At 36.9% G+C, this 24,809-nt stretch overlaps 2 protein-coding genes across 3 annotated transcripts; one reads left to right on the top strand and one right to left on the bottom strand.

Annotated features, from left to right (window-relative positions):
• Positions 1 to 11,738: 11,738 nt before the first annotated feature.
• On the top strand, positions 11,739 to 18,506 carry LOC113780930 (ABC transporter B family member 11-like). Of its 2 annotated transcripts, none has more exons than XM_027326725.1 (13): positions 11,739 to 11,782; positions 12,341 to 12,874; positions 13,196 to 13,250; positions 13,464 to 13,639; positions 13,741 to 13,962; positions 14,109 to 14,347; positions 14,494 to 15,019; positions 15,185 to 15,458; positions 15,589 to 16,472; positions 16,670 to 16,936; positions 17,068 to 17,331; positions 17,423 to 17,716; positions 17,841 to 18,506. In XM_027326725.1, exons 2-13 carry the CDS (start codon positions 12,506 to 12,508, stop codon positions 18,231 to 18,233), a joined length of 3,963 nt encoding a protein of 1,320 aa, XP_027182526.1. In that variant the 5' UTR covers positions 11,739 to 11,782; positions 12,341 to 12,505; the 3' UTR covers positions 18,234 to 18,506. The 2 variants fall into 2 exon arrangements, with proteins under 2 accessions (XP_027182526.1, XP_027182519.1); XM_027326718.1 differs by having other exon boundaries at positions 11,746 to 11,782; positions 12,298 to 12,874.
• Positions 18,507 to 19,658: 1,152 nt separating this feature from the next.
• On the bottom strand, positions 19,659 to 23,722 carry LOC113752398 (PSME3-interacting protein). The gene is made up of 7 exons (XM_027296514.1): positions 23,534 to 23,722; positions 23,332 to 23,406; positions 22,750 to 22,807; positions 22,393 to 22,448; positions 21,403 to 21,465; positions 20,844 to 20,909; positions 19,659 to 20,028 (listed from the first exon to the last, which is right to left on the bottom strand). Exons 1-7 carry the CDS (start codon positions 23,594 to 23,596, stop codon positions 19,792 to 19,794), a joined length of 618 nt encoding a protein of 205 aa, XP_027152315.1. The 5' UTR covers positions 23,597 to 23,722; the 3' UTR covers positions 19,659 to 19,791.
• Between the last annotated feature and the right edge of the window lie 1,087 nt (positions 23,723 to 24,809).

Below are 24,809 nucleotides of genomic sequence, written 5' to 3'. Positions count from 1 at the left end.
TAGTAGTTTCAAATAGAAAATGACGAAATTGGATGAAATGTAGTACTAGTTAGTAGTTTCAAGTTGCTGCTGTTCTAGGCTCGATCCTTCTTCGCTACTCTTCATGCTTGTTACTTACTATTGGTAACCCTCATGTCGGTTGATGCAACTCCTCCTCCTCCTCCTCTTCTATTTTTTTTTTCCATGCTCTAGTTGGCTACAAGTAGTTTTTCCATTTCAGTGGGATTTTTAATTAGGCAAAAAGAAATGATAATTAGTATTAATATTGGTAAAACTATAGTATAATATATGGACAAGGGTCCAAACGGGAAAAGAATTAATCCATTCCTCATCCTGAGAAATGCTCATGGCATGATTGCACAGAGTTATATCGTGTATAATTACTTGTATCATTTTGACCAAAAGCAAAAGAGCGCATTGGAAAACTAGGTGCACATCGACCTTATATGTTACTACTACACTACTATTCAGCTTTTGACCCTTAAATCTGATATTTCGGTCATCTTTCCTGTTAGCTGTTCCTCTGCTGCCATTATTAATGATACAGAGAGTTAGCAGTTGTTGGATAGTCTTTCTTCATTTTCCCATTTTTTTGGATAACTCAAGTTTGTTTTTCTTTGGCCGAACCACAATCTCAATTATATGTTGATCTAATGAATGAAGATTATGGAGCAGAGATTATCAGCTGTTTGAGCACTGGGCTGCTCATCTTCTGGGCCTCTTCTCTTAAATCAGGTCATCCTGCTCGCTTATTCATGTTCTGTAGAAACAAGCACCTGAGGATCCTCTTTATTTAGTTTTTTGTTAGATGAAAAAGGCACCGTCCGCTGTTGTGAAGGATTTTCGATTAACAGAGTCATACTCAAATGCCTGTGCCTCTCTCTGAAATCTGGTTTGTGCTGGTTCTGGTGATCATTTTTTTCGACAAGTATATGTCTTTGCCTTGAGACTAATCCACTTTAGTTTATGCATGTTAAATAGCAGACCTTCTTGTTTTCTTGGTGCTAGTGGAAAAATAAATAACTGTTAAGACAAGATATAGAATAACAAATTAATGGAGAGCAAAGGAATTAATTGCATGGTATTGGGATTTTTCTGAATGCAGTTGGTAGGAAACCTTGGGATAAGTATAGTAGCAGTGGTACCAGTTATGTACAATCGTGCCTTTTGGTTTGATACAGCCAGAAGTCTCACCCGCAGAATATTCAGTGGCCAAATGAGGGACTCGCAAGCTCAGTGGATCTTATTAATCAATTATGGGCCAAAAAAACGTAAGATTGATTTCTTCTTTTGGCACATTATTCCTGCTTGGATGTTATCTGAACGTGCACCTTCAGCTAGCTAGAAAAAGAGTCTCAATTTGTTGTTGTTGTTGTTGTTGTTGTTGTTGTTTTTTTTAATCACATACTTCTTTTCTGAAAATCTCTATATAATTCATGTAAGGCTTATCTTTTGTGCTGGTGTCTAAGTTGCATCCTTCACACATCCCCCCGCTGCTCTGATCTTCTCATTTTTTGCGCCACTCCGTCAAACATCAAGTCATCTGTAACATTGGTGTTCATTGTAATTTTGAGTTAAAAGACCTTTTAACATCATTTATTGAGGAACGGAAGACAAAGGAAAGGAAAGGTTGATGATGGGCAAGAATTTTTTTTTTCCCTGTTTTTTGAGTTTGGGAGAGAAAAAAAAAATCAAAGTCTCTCACTCTCGCTCTCGCTCTTAAATTACGGATGTTGAAAAGAATAGAGCAGAAAAAAAAAATGCAAAAAAGAAAGGAGAAATTTTTGTACTTCACTCTAATCATTATGGTTTTGTTGTTACAGATATGTTTATGTTGCTTTTACTGACCCTTGACATCTTCTGTTGTTTGGCTCAAAGCTTAAGGATTGCATTTCCTTTTCACTGCCATGCTCTCTCTCTCTCTCTCTCTAAGGAGATTAAGGATTTGAAATCGGTGATAACTGAGTGTCAAGACGACAGAGACATAAAAGAGATGGGTTTTGTTTGATGAACAAAGCCATGGAAGAAGATCATTTTGCCCCGATTTTGTTCCTTCATACTTGTGTTGACTGCTTTTTCTAAAATTTATCATTTTAGATCTCCTCAGGTGCACTTGCAACCAAAAAGAAACTGGTAAAGTCATATCACTTGATACGTTCAGTTTTGATACGTTCTGAACAGATAGGTAGCGGGGACTGGTCGGAACAACATAACTTTCCTCAGGGGCATCGGTACAAAAAGGTACCCAATATCACCAATCAAGATTTTGAATGTTAAGAAGAGCTAACATAGAGCCTGCCATCGGAGAGGGATGATATGCTGAATGCTCTTTCTTTCCAAATTACAGTCTTGTGGACCAAGGAGATAAAAAAGTCACTCTGTCTGTAGTTGAGTGCTTGAGATTAGAGAGGGATGATCCGCTGAACCAGTAATGAGCAAAGCTCTTACTAAATGATTCGGTTTTACTACACTCATCTTACATTACTGAGATGTTTCGTCTCGCCAGAGGGATGTTGAGGTTTTTGTTAGCATCTGTTGGTGTTTCATCTCCGGATGCTATTTACTAGTCTGATAGGTTTCGTTAACTTCTGTCGGGATTTTGGTTTTGATTTGAACCGTTTCAATTTCTGCAGCTCACGCCTCTGTCTCTCGAAATCACGCACACAGACACGGAAACAAAAGCATTCTAGCGTATTTTCTGAACAAGGGATAATTGCAGAAACATCTCCTCCGGTTTCTAACACTAGCACTCACCTCTATTGTGGGGTTTTCAAAATAGCACTGTGTGACAGCCCCACCTTACCCTAAGGCGAACCAAAGGGTTCGGCGGACCGCCTGCCTAGCTCTCGCTAGGACTACGGAGTCGAATCACACAAATCCGATATTACACGAGATAGGATCCAAAAGAATTGAATGATTGAAAACCGCCAAACTTAACAGTAACTTACCAAAATCACATGGAAAAAAAACATTTTCATATATACATGTCGCTAGGTTTACAATTCAGATGGAACCAGTGAAACGAAGTACATTTAGAGTTTGCTTCCCCTCGAGGAGCTATACAAAAGAACAAAAGATTATCTAACTAGCTCAACTCGCTTTTCAAAATCATGATTTTCAAAAGAGGTTCCTGTAAGGAAAACAAAAGGAACAGAAAGGGGTGAGCTTGCGCTCAATGAGGTACCAGACATATAGCAGAAAAATCATGGCATTTCACATTTAACAAATCAGATACACATGCTAGATGTAAAGTAAAGTAACTAATGATTCACATATGAAGGATACAGGTGGCTCTCAGGAGCCAAATTCTCATTTGCGTCACCGAAGCTTGATCGAAGTTGACACTCCGCCAACGTATATAGAACCAACGTCCGTAGACCCCTCTTTACACCGAATCCCGTTCACCAAACACCCCTTTACCGGGCCCGCTCACCGCAAACGAACAGAAATGGTAATACTCGAGTATACCCGGAATCAAGGGTCTCAATACCCAAAATCCCTGAACAGACTACCGTGGTTCGTTATCTAATCGTTCAGGCCCTTACCGGCCCGACTCGAATAACTTACCACAGGATTGAGCTCATAGGTCATAGAAATCCGAACATATGCAGACACAGATAACAGATTCAAATTTTGCATAGTAAATTGGCATATGAACAGACAAGAGAACGAGTGTGATAAAGTACACCCTCGTCTCAAACAAATTAAACAGATTGCAGAGCAAAAATCAAGTTAAACAGCAATGGAGGGGAGTGGTACACTCACCGGCTCAACTTCAAAAGTTTTCACTTCAGATTGGCCTTAATCGCCAAGAAACCCTAAAATAATCAAAATAAACCAATTGAAGGTTTCATATTTAAATCGAGCAAACGGAATGCACAAGTGAGGCTCGACTACACGTCGTATGCCTTGCCAAAATAAATACTAATGCAAGGGTGCAAAAACATGATTTTCTTGGAAACAAAAAGGTAACATGAAGACTTAGGCGCAAACAACTCAAAAGCCTTTCATTTCTACCAAAAGGCAAATCCAACTTAAGGAACCAAACGGCCTAGAAAATCGGGCAGCACTTCCCCTAAATTTCTTACTTTTCCAGCCCTTAAGGCTTCACTATTACCTCAAATCAGTAAATCAGTCCCAACATCTCACACAAAAGTCATCTCATTTCCCAAAAGCCGTTCACTAGGCTCAAAATAGTACAAGTACAAAAGTTAGCTAGGAAATGATCTGAATGAAAACAAGCCTTAAAACTATTCAAATAAACACAATAAGATTCGTTTACAAGTCATAAACCAAGGCCAAGTATTACCAAAATAAGGTTTCATAAGAATATATAAGTATTAAAGGAAACCAGAAAATCCGGAAATGGAAATAAGATTTAACCCAAGAAAACAGTTTTTGACGTCATTTTACGGTTTTGGCACCAAAGACACTACGATTGTCGGATGAGGGTGCAAGACCCACCATTTCGAAGCTAAAAGACAGGGCTACAATATCACAGAAGGTCACTCAGCCCAGTTTTGAGTGCAAACAGGTCAAAAATACAAGATACTTCATCAACAATGTAAAACAGATTCACCAAAACGCATTCAAGCGGAAACATCATAACTCAGGCTCTACAAGTCCAAATCCAGAAATTTCAAAACCAGTTGAAATCTAAGAAACATGGCTAAATTTCATCAGAAGACCTCAATAACCAATTCGGAAGCAATTCCAGCCAAAACAACCAACTACAGTCGCAAATCCCAATTTCGGGTAAACCAGAACAGCAAAAGTAATTTCAACTTTTCTCACTCTACACAACTCCGATTGACCTGAAATTTCGTAGGCATCTCTAAAATGTCATTCTCTACAACTTTTATGTTTTAAGCAAAGGCCAATTCGGCCTCTATCTAGGACCTAAAAATTCGGACAAAATGTTCATCACAAAACCCTCACTTTTCAATTTTTGGTCCAAAACAAAAATTGATTGCAATTAATCACTTTTTCCACCTCATAGAGTCCTTAAACATCATTTCCAATCATCATACATAGCCACACAATCATGCTTATATTAAAACAGAAAAATCCCCAAAAATAATAAAATTTCATAATTTCAACCACAAATCAAGAATTAATCCATAAATTTGCATTTTATACTACCACTAAGCATGATTTAAGCATCAATTAAAGGAGGAGGGTGGTTCTTCACAACTTACCTTTAAAACAAGAGAGAGAGAGCTATGGGTCACCTTAACTTTCCAAACAACTTCACACACCAACTCACAATCACTACTTGAAGAGGTTTTATGGAAGGAATTCAAGATTAAACGGTTAGTTTGTGAGATTGGACAATATTGGAGCAAGAAACTTGGAAGCTTTTCTTTCTTTTCTTGTAAGAGGAGGTTCGGCCAAGCTTGAAGGAAAAATGGAAGATTTTTGGTCAATTTTGATATTAATTTGGTAAAGTCATGAATAGTGGTCAAATGGCAAAACTAACTCTTATGGTGACACTTGTCACCTTTTATTAAATATCTACCTAACTTGTTTCCCTCATATCAATCCACTTAGCACCCTCTACTTATCTCCTAACACCCGGTAAAATAATTCCAGTAGTCAAAACTTAATCTAGTTGGCCGAAATTTTTCGAACTTTTCGCACTAGTGGGTCCCACGTCCAAAATACGCTCTTAGTTTCTCAAAATCTATTCGATACTAGAAAAATCATCTAAAAACTATATTTACTCATAAAATTTATCTAGAAAATTTTTCGGATACAGAAAGTGCAGAAAACAAGCCATTGAAAACAAGAAAACCGAGAAATATAATAAAACCTAGAAAATAGAAAAATTACGGGTTCTCACACACTGACCTCTCCCTATGAGGAAATTTGCTGACAATAAGTTATGTGAATTTACTTTTATGCCCTGACTAATTGTAGAAACTTAATGAAAAAATTCTTCACTTATTAAAGACAACTTTATTTTATTAGTGTGCACTTTTAATTATTTCGAACTAGACTTATTTCATGCTCAATAACTTTTAGTGATGCTTAAGTATGTTGTTAATCAGTTGATTGCTCAGTGATTTTTTTTTTTTTGATATATAATTGGTGCTAACAACATATATAAGCAGTTGTGTTACCCCACAAATAGCTATTCACATTGCTAATAGAAAGTTTTAAGAGCGAGGTGTATTCTTTATAAGCTTTGCTGCAAGAATCGAGATAAGTAGTCGTTTAACTAGTTGTTAATATCCACTGGTGCTTCATGTATCATTGGTAAACTTCATTCAATTGCACTTACATCTCTTGAATTTTACTAATTCTTAATAGCTTTTCATATTTTGTCATTCCTTTGTTAATACAACTTAGCAAGTAGCATGAAGGGCAAATCTGGTATAAATTTCTCATCTTACTCCTTAAAACAATTTTTTAATGGTTGCTTTTCTGCCATGGATTGAATATGCAACAAAATCCTTAAGTTCAAGTAGGTGTGTGAATCAAAATCGAAATCGGAACTTTGAAATCGGAATTTTTCGAAATTTTGGTATTAGAATTTTCGACCGATTTCGAATTCGAATTCATCAATTCCGAATTCGAATTCGTTCCGAATTCAATTTGAAATTCGGTAAATTCCGATTTCACCGAATTCATGAATATAAAAATTATTATTATTATTATATAAATATTATATTACATATATAAAAAAATATTATATATATGTGTGAAAACGATATTGAAATCGGAATCGGAATTCCGATTTCACCGAATTCATGAATATAAAAATTATTATTATAATATAAATGTTATATTATATATATTATAGATATATATATATGTGAAAAATAGATTTGAAATCGAAATAGGAATTCCGAATTCAATTTCGATTTCGATTTGTGAATTCGAAATCGGAATTTCCGATTTGAAAAATATCATTACCGAATTCGACCAATTCGAAATCGGATATTCCGAATTACCGAATTTGAAATTCCGAATTCAATTCGAATTCGCTCGGTAAATCGAAATTTTTCGATTTTGCACACCCTTAAGTTCAAAGGTGGTCAGTGCTATTTTCTAAATCACCGGGGGGGTGAGTGCTAGTATCAAAAACCTCAGGGGAGGTTTATGCAATTTTCCCTCTGAACAAAGCAATTGGGTTCCTTGAATATGGGCCCATAATCCACAAAACACTTTCCTTTAGCATTCCATCTGCAGTCTTCTACTCATCAATTTTACAAAGTGCTTTCTCCTCGAGGGGTCTTTCGTTAAGTAACCCCTGGAGTGAAACAGTCATCTATCTCTCCTCCTATTTTGTTACTAGTCATCCTTGTTTTAGCAACTTTATGGATTGCTATTTTCTACCATTTTTATAAAAATAATATATTATAATAATTTGATGCATGTGATGTTTAAAAAGCGATTAGAAAATATGTTCATAAAAAACTTTTGAAGAAAAATTACAATCCAAATAAGGCCTTAGTCTCTTGATTTAAATTATTCTGTTTCTTAGCATATAAAGTATATTGGTCCTTGTTTGGATTGCCGGTTTCCGTCGAAAATTTACGTCATTTTCCGTTATCACATTTTTCTATTACCTTTTCCCTCACATATATCAAATCGCTACAGTAATTTTTCCATGAAAAATCACGGAAAATGCAATCCAAACACAACAAACTTTCTTTTGTGTTGCTCTTAAAAAAAAAGACTGGCAGATTAGTAGTATTTGCAATGGTGAGAAATGTCAACCCGTCGAAAGTTGAAAGGTGAGCGATTGGTTCAAGGGCGTGCGTCTTGGACAAGAAAAAGATTAGCAAATTTCTTCATTTTGAAAGAATCAGCGAATTTGTAAAGCTGAAGGAATTGGGAAACTTGCTTATTACGGATGTTGGACCTGGCGTCAACATCTTATCATATAAGTGGGAACACAGCACGTCCGGAGACCAGCCGACATGAGTTAGGTTCACATGATATGATGTGATGAGAGTCGTGGGTGGGCTGCTCCACAATTTTTAGCGCTTCCAACTTCTCATCATATCGTACTCAGTGGTGACCTTTGAATTGCAAGGGCCACTTAACCTGCCCTGCTCAAATCACTCGCGAGTCTTACTACAACTTGTTTTTTTTTTGACAATCATAATATTTATATAATTTAATTTATTCTATTCTATTATAATAATTAAAAATATTATACTAGTTATATTTTTATCTATTTAACCAGCATATTCTTTTCCACCCAACCACCAACAAAGATCAGTAATAACCAAAATTCACGGACGTTATCTGTATATCTCGTCTATTATTAATTAAAGAGATCCACTTAGATGGTATATTTTATAATTTTTTTTTTTGTAAAATTTTACTGTAACTGATTTATTGTGAAATTTGTAGAAAAACTTTTGGTGTGTTTATCTCTAGAGAAAATAACCAGGGATAGTTGTGGGCCGCAATTTTTTTTAACCTACCAGTTTTTTTTAAACAATTTTAACTATACTAATCTCAAAAAAATTTTCAAAATTTTTAAACTACACACAAAAAAATTTACCTTCCTTCTTTCTTCTTCTTCCTCTCCTGCATCAGCCCGCCACCACCTCCGACACCAATAGAGGTAGGTTTTTTTTTCTCTCTCTTCTTCCTCTCCGCCTTCCTTCTTTTGGTCACGTGATCTGCATAGGAAGGGAGGGGGAGGGTGTTAGGGGAGGAAGAGGTGGCGGGGAAAAGGGAAAAGGAGAGAGGAAAAATTTTTAAAAAAAACTCTACTGCTGAGGTGAGGGGGAAGAAGAAGAAAGGAACAAAAAAAGAAAGGAAAAAGAAAAAAAGTTTTACATCTTATAAATTTTTCTATAAATTCTACAATCAATTACGGCAAAATTTTAAATAATTAGTCGAAAAACTCATTTCCCAAACGAATCTTTGTTCTAATTTAGTCCAATGAGGTCGTTCCGTTATGTATCCACTTGATGGAAGTTAGTTACTGTTAACACCATCCATAAAAAAGAAAAGAAACGGCGAGTGGTATCAAATACGGAACGGCAATGATGGCGCTGCCGGTAATGTTAACGCAGTGCTTCCGTGGGCTAAGTTCGTTTGGAAGCGAGTTAAATTTGAAAATTTTGGAGGGTTGGGATTTCGTATTGCACCGGACGACTCAAGTAGTGACAAGTGCCATCGTCCGAGTTTCCCGCTTTCTGGTCAGCTCTGACCACTAATTAAGTACTACTACTTGTCTAGGCAGAAGGGTTTGAGATGTTGCGTAGCCATTTTTGCATTTTCTTTTGTTCTTGTACTTGTAGTAAGTACCATATTATCTTCTTCCCCAAGACTCTTTCTTAGGCAACAAGTTTCTTAGCGAAGCCAGCCCAAGTTTCAAAGTTGAAATTTCCAAAGTTAAAATATATGCACGTGAAGTAGGATCGACCAACAGATTGTACCATTATTTAAAATAATTATCATGACACTTTTTGTGATGTAATATATATAAGATAAAAAAATAAATTAAAAATATATTTATGATAAGAGTAAAATATTATGTTCAGATATCAAATTTTTTCAAGTAATATTTCGCTTGCATCATAACTATATTTTTAACCTATTTTTTTATATTGCTAATCACCCTTTTATTTCACATATCTCACATTACAGATCCATTTGGATTAGTTATTTTTTGAGGTGTTTTTGAAAAACTTTGCTGTAGCAGAGTTTTTAGAGTATATTTTGAAATATTTAAGAGTAGAAGAGTTTCTAAAATATATTTTAAGATATTTTTTAAAATTTTAAAAAAATTTAAACTAATTTTTAGATTACCCTTTAGAGTACTTTTTAAAAATTTTTATTGTATTTAAAAAATTAATTTTTAAAAAACACTCCAAAAATAGAGGATGCCAAACAGATATGTCACGTAATTCTCTATCCAAATAGTGACGGGAGGACGAGAGAGGAAAATTCCATTCCAAACCTAACATCCGCAGGAATCAGGAATGTGCTTGCCCGTCGTGGAAAAGCCAACGTGTCGCTATCCAGGAAAGAAATGTCCATAATAGAAAAGGAGTAGCACAGTACCACCGACCACGACCGCATATTACATGGCGTACAGGACAAACCACTCGCTAATTAATACTAGTAGTAATTACTCTTAGGTAGCAACTAGAAGCACTCTATTACTAGGTAGCAACTAAAATAATTCCAATTAACACAATTTTAGTAAAACTAAATCAATAAGAGACAAATTCTAGTCAAATGAACAATCTTGACTTTGATTTATTTAACTGATCATCGATACAAAAATAAATTCATATAGTCATAAATAAATTCTAATAATCTGCCTTTATCTTACTTTTTTGACAACTAAGGTACGACTATTAGTTATTTCTCTGATTTTTCTTTTTGGCAATTAAGGTACGACCATCAGAGTTACCTCACTAATTAGAAGATAATTCTAAATATGACCATATGATTTAACCTTTTAATAGCATTAAGATTTAGAAAAGCCACGAATTCTATTCAACAAACAAGTTACGAGAATTTGTTTAAATCAAATTATATATTCTCGTGATATACATATACATATATATATATATATATTTGAAAGTTTTTTCGGTAATCAAATTCGTTACTTATCATAAACGTAACTATCAAATAATTATAAATTTGACATTTTATATAACAATAAATTATTTTGTCAAATCAAATAAAGGCCTGTTATTTAATCAAACAAAATAATCATCTCGCAAATCTACAGAAAATATATAAATACTTATGAACTAATTGAAATATAAAAATCAAATTAGATCTCGTAGTTGTTCTCCTAACTAATGAAAGGAACTATACTTTCTTTATTGACTCCTGCTTGCTTAATAACTGCTAGTACTAATAAGAAAAAATAATAATTTATTCGGGTAGGAGATTATTTAAAATAATATTTTTTTAAAAATTATTATAGCACTTTTTTTTAATGTGATTTAAAAAATATGTAATATGCGTGGTGATTGAAAAATATATTGATGATTCAAGTAAATTAGTTTACTACGCAAGTAAACAAAAGGTGTACCTTTGTCGGAACAAACAGCTCCCCAGTCCCCCCGGCAGCGAATCCTATCCTGCCCTTCCGCCTCTTCTTGGAAGGAGCTTCGAAATGGAGCACCCTATTACATAGTACTAATATTCCGTTATTCACATCACATCAGACGACTATCAGAGGAGAGGGAAAAAAAGGCGAAAAGAAAACAAGCCCTGGATCCGCGGCCGCCCATTACGCCGCCCGCCCCAAGAACCATTCATGATACCTTCTTACTATTAGCATTATTACAAAAAGTCTCCAACAATCCAACAGCCAAGAAAGCTCTCACAACTACCCAAGTCTGCAAAGGCCCCCCAGGCCAGGCAAATCTTTTTGTCGTCTATCTTATTAATAGTTGCTTGGCAGTCAAGAACTACCACTACTACAGTACTACTACTACTATATAAATACTAAAAGAAAAGAAAGGCGTATAGCTATAGCTACCGGCGCAGGGTGGTGAGTGGATCTTTGGAGAAGCCATCAATCCCTCCCTCGACCACCACCAGAAGAAGAAGGAAGCAGATTCATCGAATTTTTTTGAAATCCCTCCTCAACTTCCGTATCTCTCTCTCCCCACTCGGTAGAGACTAATAAGTCTAGTACTACTTGTTTCCTTGCCACCATTTTCCATACATCATCTGCCCAAGTCGATACCACCAGCGTCCTCTTCAGCCACTCTAGATATCTCTCTCTCTCTCTCTAACCAATCATCGCCGGCCGATCATCTGCTGCTCTTTCTGTATCTGTACTGTAAGTCCCACTACTATTTCTTTTCTTCACTAGTTACTATGCCATTAATTAATTGTCTTCATACTCTAATTACTCCTTTTGCCATCTCAAACTTCATTTTCATACTCTAATTACTCCTTTTGCCATACTCTATCTTCATTCATTCATTCATATAATTGCCCGCTCTCTCTCTCTCTCTCAAGGTTCAATCTTTATAGTAGTAGTAACCAAAATGTTCGGACAGATGCTCTATCTTTTTTTTCCCCCTCTTTTCCTTATTATTTTTTCTTAAGTTGGTTTTATCTACTACCATACTATCATCATGCTATTCTTCTATCAACTAGTACATCTCACCAACTGCCTTTTTTGTCTTAAAAATGTCTTCTCTATTGGAGTACTAGTAGTAGTATGTACAAAAGTCAATAATGGCTTCCTGTTTCATTCACCGGTCCTGCTTTTTTTATGCCACTTTCTCATTAAATGTGTTTTCTTTAATTTTGATTTGCACTTACATGAAAAGACTCTTCCTCTTCCAGCTAATCCGCCCTGGACACTACTGATTGCATATGTTATGTGAAGTGTCCTTGCAAAATACAAACAGGTTTCCGCCTTCTTTTTTCTGATCCTCATCAGACCACCAAAACGCAAACCGTTCCCAGAGTACCAACCAACTCGGGAGGAACCAACTAAAACAATCTGTTAGTAACTAAACAATTTGTTAGGAAGGAGGGTCGTTTGTGTACGATGACGGGTGATGAAGAGAGTGGTTCCCCGCTCAGCGGCCATCCAAATACCAACCAGCTGCCCGCAGCCGCAACAACCCAGGGACAGATCCACGCTACTACTGCTGCTGCAGCAAATGGCGATCTGGTGGCCACTACTCAGCAGCACAAGGAGGAGCCCACCACTACCACTACCACCACCAATACCGTTCCCTTTCTTAAGCTTTTCTCCTTTGCCGATTCTACCGACATGTTCTTGATGATCATTGGAACCATTGGTGCCATTGGCAATGGCTTGTGCCTTCCCCTCATGACTGTCTTCTTCGGAGAATTGACAGACTCTTTCGGACAAACCCCGAATACCAAAGATGTCGTCCGGGTGGTTTCTAAGGTAAAATAGCTTCCTTCTTCTACTAAATCAATCGGCCAAATACCCCTCCTCTTTCGCTTTACCCTACGCCAACCCATATGCTCGTTCATACTTTTATGTGCTGCTCTACCATTCATAATAAAGTTAGTACCGAGTGGCAAACACTACTACTACTCATTGCTAAATGCAAACAAATACTATGTATTCTAGGACTCTAGTAATTTCATCCGTCCTCTTATGTTCCAGGAACACCGCAACGTATATCTTCTACTTTACTCATCATCTGCCCCATACCTGCTTAATTCTCTTCTAACTTCCCTACTTGTTTGCATCTTTACTTAGGTTTCTCTCAAATTCGTCTATTTGGCTTTGGGATCTGCTGTCGCTGGGTTCCTCCGTAAGTACTACTAGTAGCTACTCCTGCTGCTGCCTCCCTCATATTCTACCTCCACGTTTGGCATTGACCTGTGTCTGGATTTTTCTTCACAGACACAGGCTATTCACCTAATACTCAGTACACCCCGACATTCCATCATGTTTCAATTATAGGTCCTCACTGTGTGTGCGTGTGTTTGATACTAACTAATATCTGCGACCAATTTGTTATTAGAGGTGAGTTGTTGGATGATCACCGGTGAGAGACAGGCTGCTCGCATAAGGAGCCTTTACTTAAAAACTATTTTGCGCCAAGATGTCGGATTCTTTGACAAGGAAACCAACACTGGAGAAGTTGTTGGCCGGATGTCTGGGGACACCGTTCTCATACAAGATGCTATGGGTGAAAAGGTAACAACCTATGCAATCAGCCGTCTCCAGGGGCCGCTGCTTACACTAATTCCTTTTTCCTTTCTTTTTTTTTTAAAAAAAAAAAATCTTTTTTCCTTCAGGTTGGCAAGTTCATACAGCTCGTGTCTACGTTTATTGGAGGTTTTGTCATTGCCTTTGCCAAGGGGTGGCTTCTTACCCTCGTCATGTTATCTTCTATTCCTCCACTTGTCATTGCTGGAGGACTTATGTCCCTTGTCATTTCCCGAATGGCTTCCCATGGACAAGAAGCTTATGCCAAGGCTGCAATTGTAGTTGAGCAGACTATTGGCTCCATCAGAACAGTATGTCCATCACGAGCTCATTGTTAATTCATTTCCTAGTTAAACAAATACTAGCGCTTGAATTTTGTCTTCGAACAATTTTGGGATATTTGGAAATACCCTGCTTCCACCAGCTGTAACCATTGTTGCCATTGCTGCAATCCCAGGTTGCGTCGTTCACAGGGGAAAAGCAAGCTGTGGCCGACTACGACAAGTCCCTGACAAAAGCTTACAGATCAGGAGTACACGAGGGGCTGGCTACCGGCCTAGGTCTAGGATCAGTCATGTGTCTTGTGTTCTGCAGTTACGCTTTGGCTATCTGGTTTGGTGCAAAGATGATTGCAGAAAAAAAGAATACAGGAGGTGAAGTGCTTAATGTAATCATTGCAGTGTTATCTGGTTCCATGTGAGTATTACTCGATAAATTGCTCTACTTTTTCGAAGGCTTGTTGTCTCTACGAAATTAATGTCTCTAATTTACACTCTAAGCTTAAAAAGAGCCCCTTCATTGTACTATCTTTTGCTGATTTGATTTTTTGGATGCTATTTCAGGTCCTTGGGACAAGCATCGCCCTGCATGACTGCATTTGCTTCAGGTCGTGCTGCAGCCTTCAAGATGTTTGAGACAATAAACAGAACACCCGAGATAGATGCATATGATGCTAGTGGAAAGACACTGGACGATATTCGCGGAGATATCGAGTTAAAGGATGTATATTTCAGCTACCCTGCCAGACCGGATGAACAAATTTTCAGTGGATTATCAGTATTCATACCTAGTGGCCATACTGCAGCATTGGTTGGGCAAAGCGGAAGTGGCAAGTCAACTGTGATTAGTTTGATCGAGAGATTCTATGATCCACAGGCTGGTGAAGTTCTAATTGATGGAACTAATCTTAAGGACTTCCAGCTCAAATGGATCAGGGAAAAGATAGGTCTTGTCAGCCAAGAACCTGTGCTTTTCACTGCCAGCATTAAGGACAATATTGCTTATAGCAAGGAAAGAGTGACAATTGAACAAATTAGAGCTGCAGCTGAGTTGGCCAATGCTGCTAAATTTATTGATAAGCTACCCAAGGTTCTTCTTCTCATGTTCAAAATTATTTGCATCTATCATGCTGACTCTCACTTGTATTAAATTTCATGAGCATGGGATAACTAATCATTGTAATTGGCATGTCCAATTTGCGCTTATGACTTCTAAACACTTACATAGTTTGTTTTCCTCAAAAATTGTGAGCAGGGATTAGACACCATGGTCGGAGAGCACGGAACTCAGCTTTCTGGGGGACAAAAGCAAAGAATTGCCATAGCTAGAGCAATTTTAAAAGATCCACGAATTTTACTTCTAGATGAAGCAACTAGTGCCCTAGATGCAGAATCTGAAAGAATAGTACAAGAGGCATTGGACAGAATCATGGTAAATAGAACAACTGTCATTGTTGCACACCGTCTGAGCACGGTGAGAAATGCTGACATGATTGCAGTCATTCACCGGGGAAAGATTATTGAGAAAGGTACTCACCATCATATGATGTTTTCAGTTATACTTGGAACCATTTTTTGTCGGAATGTCCTCTATCTTGTGCTCTTTTCTTCTTTACAGCATTTATGATGAATAGCATATGGTTTGTTTTCACTTTTCAGGTACGCATTCTGAACTAACTAATGATCCCGAAGGAGCTTACAGTCAGCTTATACGCTTGCAAGACATGAATAGAGATACAGAAGAATATATTGAAGAAAAAGACAAATCTGATATCACCATAGAATCTAGTAGACAGTCAAGCCAAAGAATGTCACTCAAACGTTCCATCAGTCGTGGATCTTCTGTAGGAAATAGCAGCAGACGGTCAATCACTGTCTCATTTGGTTTACCTACTGGACTAACTATGTCTGAACATACAGTGGCAGAACCTGATGTCAATACGCAGGATATCACAAGTAAGCCTTCAAAAGTCTCAATGCGCCGCCTTGCTTCCCTTAACAAGCCTGAGATACCGGTGATCTTTGTTGGAGTAATAGCTGCAGTTGCTAATGGCGCAATATTACCTACTTTTGGAATCTTAATATCTAGCGTGATCAAAGCATTTTATAAGTCACCTCATGAATTAAAGAAGGATTCACGATTTTGGGCGTTAATATTTATGGCTCTTGGAGTGGCATCATTACTAGCATACCCATCAAGAACGTACCTTTTTGGCGTGGCTGGATGCAAACTGATCAGACGAATTAGATCTATGTGCTTTGAGAAGGTGGTTCATATGGAGGTTGGTTGGTTTGATGAGTCTGAGCACTCAAGTGGAGTTATTGGCGCAAAGCTCTCTGCTGATGCAGCTAGTGTGCGTGCATTAGTTGGAGATGCACTGGCGCAGTTGGTTCAAGACACTTCCTCAACAATAGTTGGTTTGGCTATTGCTTTTGATGCAAGTTGGCAACTGGCACTTATTATTCTTGCTATGTTACCTTTGATAGGATTGAATGGATATGTACAAATCAAGTTCATGAAAGGGTTTAGTGCAGATGCAAAGGTTAGTTTCGGAACCCATACTATTAGTTTCATTGCTGTTGCTGTTGAGAGCTGATTTTCACTTATTATAGAGGATGTCAACAAATTCTTTCTAGAAAAAAAATCAAAATATCTGATTTTTTTTTATTATTATTTTGGTAGTAGTGGTGGTGAGCATTGGCTAAGTCACCCAATTATGTAAAATGTATATGTTTGCAGATGATGTATGAGGAAGCAAGTCAAGTTGCTAATGATGCAGTTGGAAGTATAAGAACGGTTGCTTCATTTTGTGCTGAAGAGAAGGTGATGGAATTATACAAGAAGAAATGTGAAGGACCAATGAAAACAGGGATTAGGCAAGGTTTGATTAGTGGAATTGGTTTTGGTTTATCATTCGCATTGCTTTTCTGTGTTTATGCCACCAGTTTCTATGCTGGAGCCCGTCTTGTGGAGGATGGTAAAATAACATTCTCAGATGTTTTCCGTGTAAGTACAGAGAACAATCTACTGCATAAAGTACTAGAGTCTATTGCATAATCACAGGACAATTTCATCAAGTACTGATTAAGGAATTCTGTTGCTTGATTAACGGATTAAACCTCTTAATAATCTTGCAGGTTTTCTTTGCTCTAACAATGGCAGCGATGGCAATCTCTCAATCTAGCTCAATTGCACCGGACTCAAGCAAAGCCAAGGGTGCTGCAGCTTCAATATTTGCAATACTTGACAGGAAATCAAAGATTGACGCAAGCGATGAGTCTGGAATGACCCTAGAGAGTGTGAATGGCGAAATTGAGTTGCAACGTGTAAGCTTCAGGTATCCAAGCAGACCAGACGTTCAGATATTCCGAGACCTGTCCTTGAAGATTCGCAGTGGCAAGGTGATATTGTATAGAGGACAATTTTCAGACAGTTATTTTTCAGACATTTTGTTTTTTACTAATTTGATGGGGGTGGGTTGTGATGTTTCAGACGGTTGCTCTAGTTGGAGAGAGTGGAAGTGGGAAATCCACAGTGATCTCGTTGTTGCAAAGATTTTACGATCCCGATTCAGGTCATATTACATTGGATGGGATTGAGATTCAAAAATTCCAAGTGAAATGGCTAAGACGGCAAATGGGCCTTGTGAGCCAAGAACCCGTGCTGTTTAATGATACAATCCGAGCCAACATAGCATACGGGAAGGAAGGGAATGCGACGGAAGGAGAAATCATAGAAGCAGCAAAGTTGGCAAATGCGCATAAGTTCGTCAGTGGGTTGCAACAGGTTCGTCTCTTGTTGTAATTTAGTCGTGCATTCCTGCGATTTCGGGTGCTGTGATAAGTTTTGCAAGTACTGATATTTGGTTCTTTTTGGTGGTTATTACAAAAATAAAAATTGAAAAACAAAGGGATACGAAACAATAGTCGGAGAGCGTGGAGTCCAACTGTCGGGCGGACAAAAGCAGCGGGTGGCCATCGCACGGGCCATAGTAAAAGGTCCAAAGGTGGTGTTGCTGGACGAGGCAACCAGCGCATTGGATGCTGAATCAGAAAGAATAGTTCAAGATGCACTGGATCAAGTAATGGTGAGTCGGACAACGGTGGTAGTAGCGCACAGGTTATCAACAATTAAGGGAGCAGACGTGATTGCAGTGGTAAAAAATGGAGTGATCGTGGAGAAGGGAAAGCATGACGCTCTGGTCAACATTAAAGATGGTGTTTATGCCTCCTTAGTCGCACTTCACATGAATGCCAATGCCAATGCCAATGCTCCTGCTGCTTCTTCTTCTTCTTCTTCATGACCTTAAAGAATACTCTACTTTGCTGCCGGATCGCTAGTTTTTTGCTGCCGGATCGCTAGTTTTGTTTCCTGGAGTCGTATGTATTCAACGCCACAGATTAATCATATCCAACCCTGCGGGCTGAATAGCGCACAGCTTAGCTTAGCTATTCTTTATTTCTTGTACCATCTTCAGCTTGTACGCATAAATCTGATCAGCATTCAATGTAAGATTATTGTAAACCTGGCACAAAATGACCATGGAACATCTAATGGATCTGTTTTAGAATTTACATTTCGCTGCCTCAGAACTTGTATTGTATGGTCGTCTTAAAGCTCGCTAAGCTAACTAAATTGTTTTAGAATTCCGGTCGCCTGTATTTCTCTCGATATCCTCAATAGCCTGGCTGTCAGAAAATGAAGTTTGTAAAAACAATAATGAATAATAATTACGCAAACAGGCATTCCTCATAAGCTAATCTTGTAGTATCATTGTTCAACAGTGATCAAGCCGATCGTGAACTGACTTTCTTTTTGAATTCGCTTGTAGTATGAAACCACTTTGCTAAAAAATCAATCAAAACTATCAAAAATCACCCATTCAATGTAAATGATCTCTAAATCAAGATGTTATGATTTCATTAATTTAGCATCAATGATTCCAACTTGCATTAATTTATTTTTTCAAGTAATTTTGGAAAATGGACATATTTTAACCATGAATTGACATTTTTATATATAATCATTAGGTATATATTTGATTTCAAGTCTAATATTTTTGAAACATTTTTCATGATTAGCCAAATATAATCAAGAACTTAATTTCAATATTTCTGAAACTTATGAAAATATAAAATAATTATAACATCATGCTAATATCAACGAACGCTCCGACCAATTGACCCATGACCCAATAGTTTAACCGAATCATTATCCGGTCCGAATTTAACAACAGTGCTGTTCAACTCTTACTCTTATACCACAAACTGCCCCATCACCTTTTTTTTTTTTTTTTTTACACCCAAGTATTACTGTGATTTGATGCTTGACTACCACTTGCCGTTCATAAAGAGCAGTAGACAAGATTTATACCTAAACCCAAATGAGAGTGCGCCCGTCTGTTCCTATCTCTGTACAGGAGGTAAAAAAAAATGAAAATTAGTTTGTTTATATCTCTCCCGTGCGAGCAACTGTAAGCTTTACTACTGTTCTTGTGGTGCTTTGTTTGTTTCTTCTCATTCTGCAAAGTGTTGGTTAAATCAATAATCATTCGGTTCACTAATTGAAATTTGGAAAAGAATACGCCCTTCAATCGGTGCCTACTGCTGGAAAACGGTGAAGATTGCAGCTTTTACAACCACTCTCCCTGTGTCGTGAAAAACTATTGCTGCCTCAGCTTCTGCAGCTTCATTCCCGCGAGTTTGAAAATGCATTTCCAAAGATCTCAAAGAGTTCCAAAGAGAGAAGAATTCATTCGCTCTAGTTCCCCATAGTTTCAGTTAGCAACGGTATCCTCACCAAAGTAGCAGTATATTGCAAATTAACAAATTAATCTACCACACAGAGAACTAAACAAAATCTCATTCATCTTCATCACTTTCACTGTACGAAACCAAACCGCTATTCCTAGCAAAATGGAACTTCTCATTATCGCTATTATGAGTTTCAGCTTTATCACCACCAGGTGTTTCCACAGCAATTGATGTCTCCTCTGAACCCATCAAATCCCCTTTTGCTTTCTTTGCTTGCGGCTTGACTTTAATAACCATGCCTAATGGTTGAGATGAAGGATTCTTCCTCTTGGACACATTTTGATCCTATTTACACCGAAAAATGATCATTACATCAAGAATTCAGCTATACAAACGGAGTTGCCAATCCTCCTTTAACCAAACTTTCTGAAGCATGGCATCATTTAATGCAGGCAGAGTTTGCAGCAGTACTAATTTCAGTAGCATAACTTGGGCCTCATTTTGCCACAAGATGACTGCTAGTATTGTGTTTATAGACTAACTAGATTGCTTTAGTTAGTAAAAAATGCCAGAGAAACTTTTCAACTCAAGTAGTGGCTTCACCATCAAGATTTGTGCAATTAGTCTAGTGCCACCTCCATCTGGAAACCAGAGTAGTCAATCTTTCATGGACTGAAGTTGAATAAAGGCTTTCCAGAATCTTCCCATTCTTTGGCACTTCCATTGATCTCAACTCATCCAAAGTTTTCATTCCATATATTAGCCAGTCCAGATAACATTGAACCTAAGATATGCTATCTCATGGCACCCGAAGACTCCCGAATTCACTTGGATAACTTATAGCTCTTAGAACTAGATAAGCTTTGGATAAATTGGCCCAACCCAACACAATAAAAAAAAACCTACCCCAAGATTCAGTAAAAGTTCCCTATCTTCTGTCTGGAGCTTGACAAGTGCATATGCATCATAAATCTCATCCCCAAATTGATCTTATATATCTTTCCCCAGGTTGATTTGTAAGTGATCTTCTGTATTTGATAAAATTACTTCATCCTTATTGTCTATGAAAAAATAACCATCTTATCAAATTTGTTTCCTAATTAAAAAAGTGAAATTGCAAATAGAGAAGCTAAAAACAGCAAAGACAATACAAAACTTACCTGTACTTTGGGAGCAGAAGGCGTCTCCTTTAGCTCATGAACATCACATTGTGCTGCCACAGCCGCCTAAATCAAAATCCTATAATTATTCGAAACTAAAGAAGAAAGGAAACAAACATGGTAGCATGTAGAAGTAAAAGACAGATGAAGAGGCTTCGGGCGATTAGAAAAGAGATACCTAATCCCTAGTTTGAAAGAAGGAAAAAGGCAAAAAGCAAGAGATACTCTATGGTTAACATTTTCAGAAATTCAAGCTTTTAGGGATTGTCAGGATGATACAATTCAGAGACCAAGAAGCAGCACAAGCAAATACTATCTTACGGCTTTTCTTTGATTACCTTCCCCGCCTTTTTTATTTTTGTGTTTTTTTGGGGGGCGGGGAAGGGGTGGGTTGGACGGGATACAACTGAGGATAACACAATTCCTAGCACCTTGGGTGTCCAAGTCAATGTCCTTACCAACCCAACTAAGATTGCTGTTCCCCTTTCCTTCCCCTTGTATTAAACAATTTAATGCAACTTAAGGGAGGAAAATAGTTTGAGAAGTATCGCGAAATTACTTGAAATCTTTGCAGCTGCAGTGCTTCTTCATCTGCCACTTGGCGTTCATATTCTCTCCTTGACTAAAAGAATATTCAAAAGTCAAGATAAAGCTACTATATCTACTAAAGCAGATACTAACAAATATGTATCAAAAACTTCCAAATCATGACATTACATTGTCTCCAAGTTTGAAATCCTTTACAAGTGAATAAGTGATATACCCTAACATCAAAGCTCATGATATAAATTTTAATTAATACAAACCAACAAACAGAAGGATGCAAAAACTTGTATCCCGTCCAAACTCTCAAGATTAAAGAGCAATGATGCGAATAATCCAAAAGTAAATTGTTTTATTTATTGTTCAGCTTAAACCTAAGGAGAATTATCCAATTGCAGACATCCTTTTTCTTTGTTAATTTTAATTTTTCTATTTCAGCAAGTCCTAGAGACCAAGAAATTAACCACCCAGACACAAATTAAAAACTTAAGGCAGATCTTCATGCATGATTAGCTCTCTTTTCATATACTTTCACAACTAGGTACGTGAAGTGCAAAGAAACATTAGCCTCCAAATTGCAGTCCTATTTCGGTAGATGAAACTCAAATCATACTTGAATTTGAAATACCAATAGCTTAATCTGCAGTTATTTGTGATTTACATCGACTTACTCTAGTTGCACCTCCATACACAAACAATAGCATATAAATGAAGCAGATAATAATGAATCCTTTACAAATTTTAAATTCTTGATGCGCACAACATTAACTTGAGAAAACCATAGAGATGAAACAAATCCACTTCAATTTACAAAGTAAGATTTTATAGCTAACTCCAACTTGTAGTGTGCTAATAGTCAACAAAATTTGAACTTCAGCACTTGAGCATGTTACCTAGAAAATCTCAACACGGCCATCGGAAGAGCTATGCAATACATGAATGGCCAAAAAAAAAAAAGGTGTCAAGAGTTTATTCATCCTAGCACGATGCTGAGTAAACAGGTTACCATCTCTAATTTATCAAGAAACTCAGTCTCATCTTCATCCAATGCTTTGGGAGGTCCTGCAACATAGGGAGATATCAACTTTCTGCTTTCAAATGATTGTCAAATGCAAAAACCTCAAGATTTCATTAAAAAAAAATATAGAATGTCTTTGTTTTTTTTGTGTTTTTTTTGGGGGGGGGGGGGGGAGCAATCCAGAAAAATGCACGCAATACTAAGAAATCTGAATTTAAAGAAGAAGAAGTGAGATTTCTTTTCTCAATAAGGTTGCAGAACAAGGCGCAAAGGAATTTTGTGCATAATGGAAAAAGACAACTAGAAGAAGAAATCTGGCCGTGGAAGACAATACTAAGAGCTTACTATGCTTGAAACGCTCATTGAATTCTGCATCTTTTCTGTCTTTATTCTCCTTGAGGATCTGCAATTTTGTGCGAGGAAAGATAGCTCATGATTGCCAACCAATTCAAAAGACAGAAAGACATTCATACAAAGAACAGGAAAGACGGGCAGGCAAAAAAAAATGCACATAAAATGTAAACTCCGCCAAAACTACATGAAGCGAAAATCCTGTAGCAACTTAAGGGTAGCCGTGTTTGCAAGGATAGACAACACAGGCTGATAGTGAGGAAAATCCGGAAATGCCTGAGAAGCTGATATCTTTTTGGGAATAGGAGCGATTATGGATAGCAAGAGTTAAAATGCAGGAGTTAATTATATTGATGCTAATAAATGGGGTTTTTTTTTTTTGGGTCTCTCTTGCCATATTGGCTGAAGTAATAATGGGGGAATTGTGTGTAGTTCGACTAAACTCGGAAAGATAATAGAATGCCAGTAAATAGAAAACCAGAAGCACAAAAATCTAGTAAACTCAAGAAGGGAAGGGAAGGGAAGGGAGGGGAAGGGAGGGGACTGGGGAAGAGAAACAAAGACAGAGCACCAGACCTCGTACAGGGACCTATCTCTCTGGGCAGTTCCATCGTCGATGCGAGACCCCCTACTTCTCCTGGCTTCTTCCAACTGAAATAACCCATCATTTTCATTCATGAATTACTTTGTTTTTTTATTCATTTATAAGGACCAGTTAACGACAATTAATTGATTGAGTACTAAAATCCTAAAGAAAGAGGCCAAGGGAGTAAGGAACCTGTTCTTCAGAGACGAAATTGACGAGCCTGATCTGGGGAGGTAAATGGTCGTCGTCCGCCATCTTCCTTCCCTCCCTCGACGAATTTGATTTGATTCCAGTCAATCAAACTTCAGAAAACCCTCTAAGGTTTCCTTGTTTCGGGTCTTTTAGCTGATAAGCTTAAAAGTGTATCCGATTATGGCCTTAGTTTTGGTTTTTGTGTGTGTGTGTGTGTGTGTGTATATATATAGGGATAATTTCACAAACCTCTATTAGGTTTTTAACAATTACAGAGAACTCCTCTCGAGTTTTAAAAATTATATATACCTCCCCTATTTTTAATGTTTAATAATAACAAGATCGATTTTCTCACAAAAATCCTAAATTACTCTTTTGTATAAAATTTAAAAAGAAAAATATAGTATATTCAATCATTTTTCTTCTACACTTTGCATAAATCAACAATTTTAATTCCTAACAATCATTCAAACATAAGTTTTAAAATCAAATAGTCATCCAAAAAATTTCAAATTAAATATACAATATTAATACTTGCCAAGCAAAAAAAAAGAAAAAAGAAAAAAAACACACACACAAACCCCATTGACAACCAGTTGTACCCCAAAATTAAATATTAATGTTCAAATACCTTTTCAATATAAGTTAGTCTGACCTAGAACTGCTATTATAACTCTCCTGTAGCTTTAAAAATATTAACATCTCAAAAGTAGAAAATAAATTCTATCTCCATATTAAAATCATAAAAAATTTCTAATCTAGTGAAAGAAATCCTTCTGTAATCATTAACATTTTATAAAAAAATTTCTTGACAACAAACAAAATATGACAAATTCTACATTTTTAGTTTTTCTAATTTCATCAATTTCATTATTTATTTTTGTATCACTACTTGTCTCTTTATTTCCTTCTAATTTGATACACAATCTGCAGTCTTTACTGAATTTGTAATTTCAATTTGCTAATATCCACAAAATTAACGATAATAAAAAGATGTTATATTAATTAGAAAAGAGAGGAGCGAAAATAGATAAGAGACAAAAAAAATGGATTTTTTTGGGTTTTGTAAATTTATTGTTTTAAAATCTAAAATTGTTTATCAAGTGGAGGGCATTATAGGTATTTTACTATATTAAGGGAAGTAAGTGTAATTTTTTAACGAGTGAAACTGTTAGAAACCTTAAGGAAGGTTTCTGAAATTATCCCTATATATATATATATATATGATAATAAAAAAATAGGGTAATTTGTGATTAGCATTGAAAATAGATAATCA

This window comes from Coffea eugenioides, chromosome 1, assembly GCF_003713205.1.
Source record: "Coffea eugenioides isolate CCC68of chromosome 1, Ceug_1.0, whole genome shotgun sequence".
Lineage (NCBI taxonomy): Eukaryota > Viridiplantae > Streptophyta > Magnoliopsida > Gentianales > Rubiaceae > Coffea > Coffea eugenioides.
Note: the sequence above shows the minus strand (reverse complement) of the source record. Positions and strands in the feature narration are given on the sequence as shown.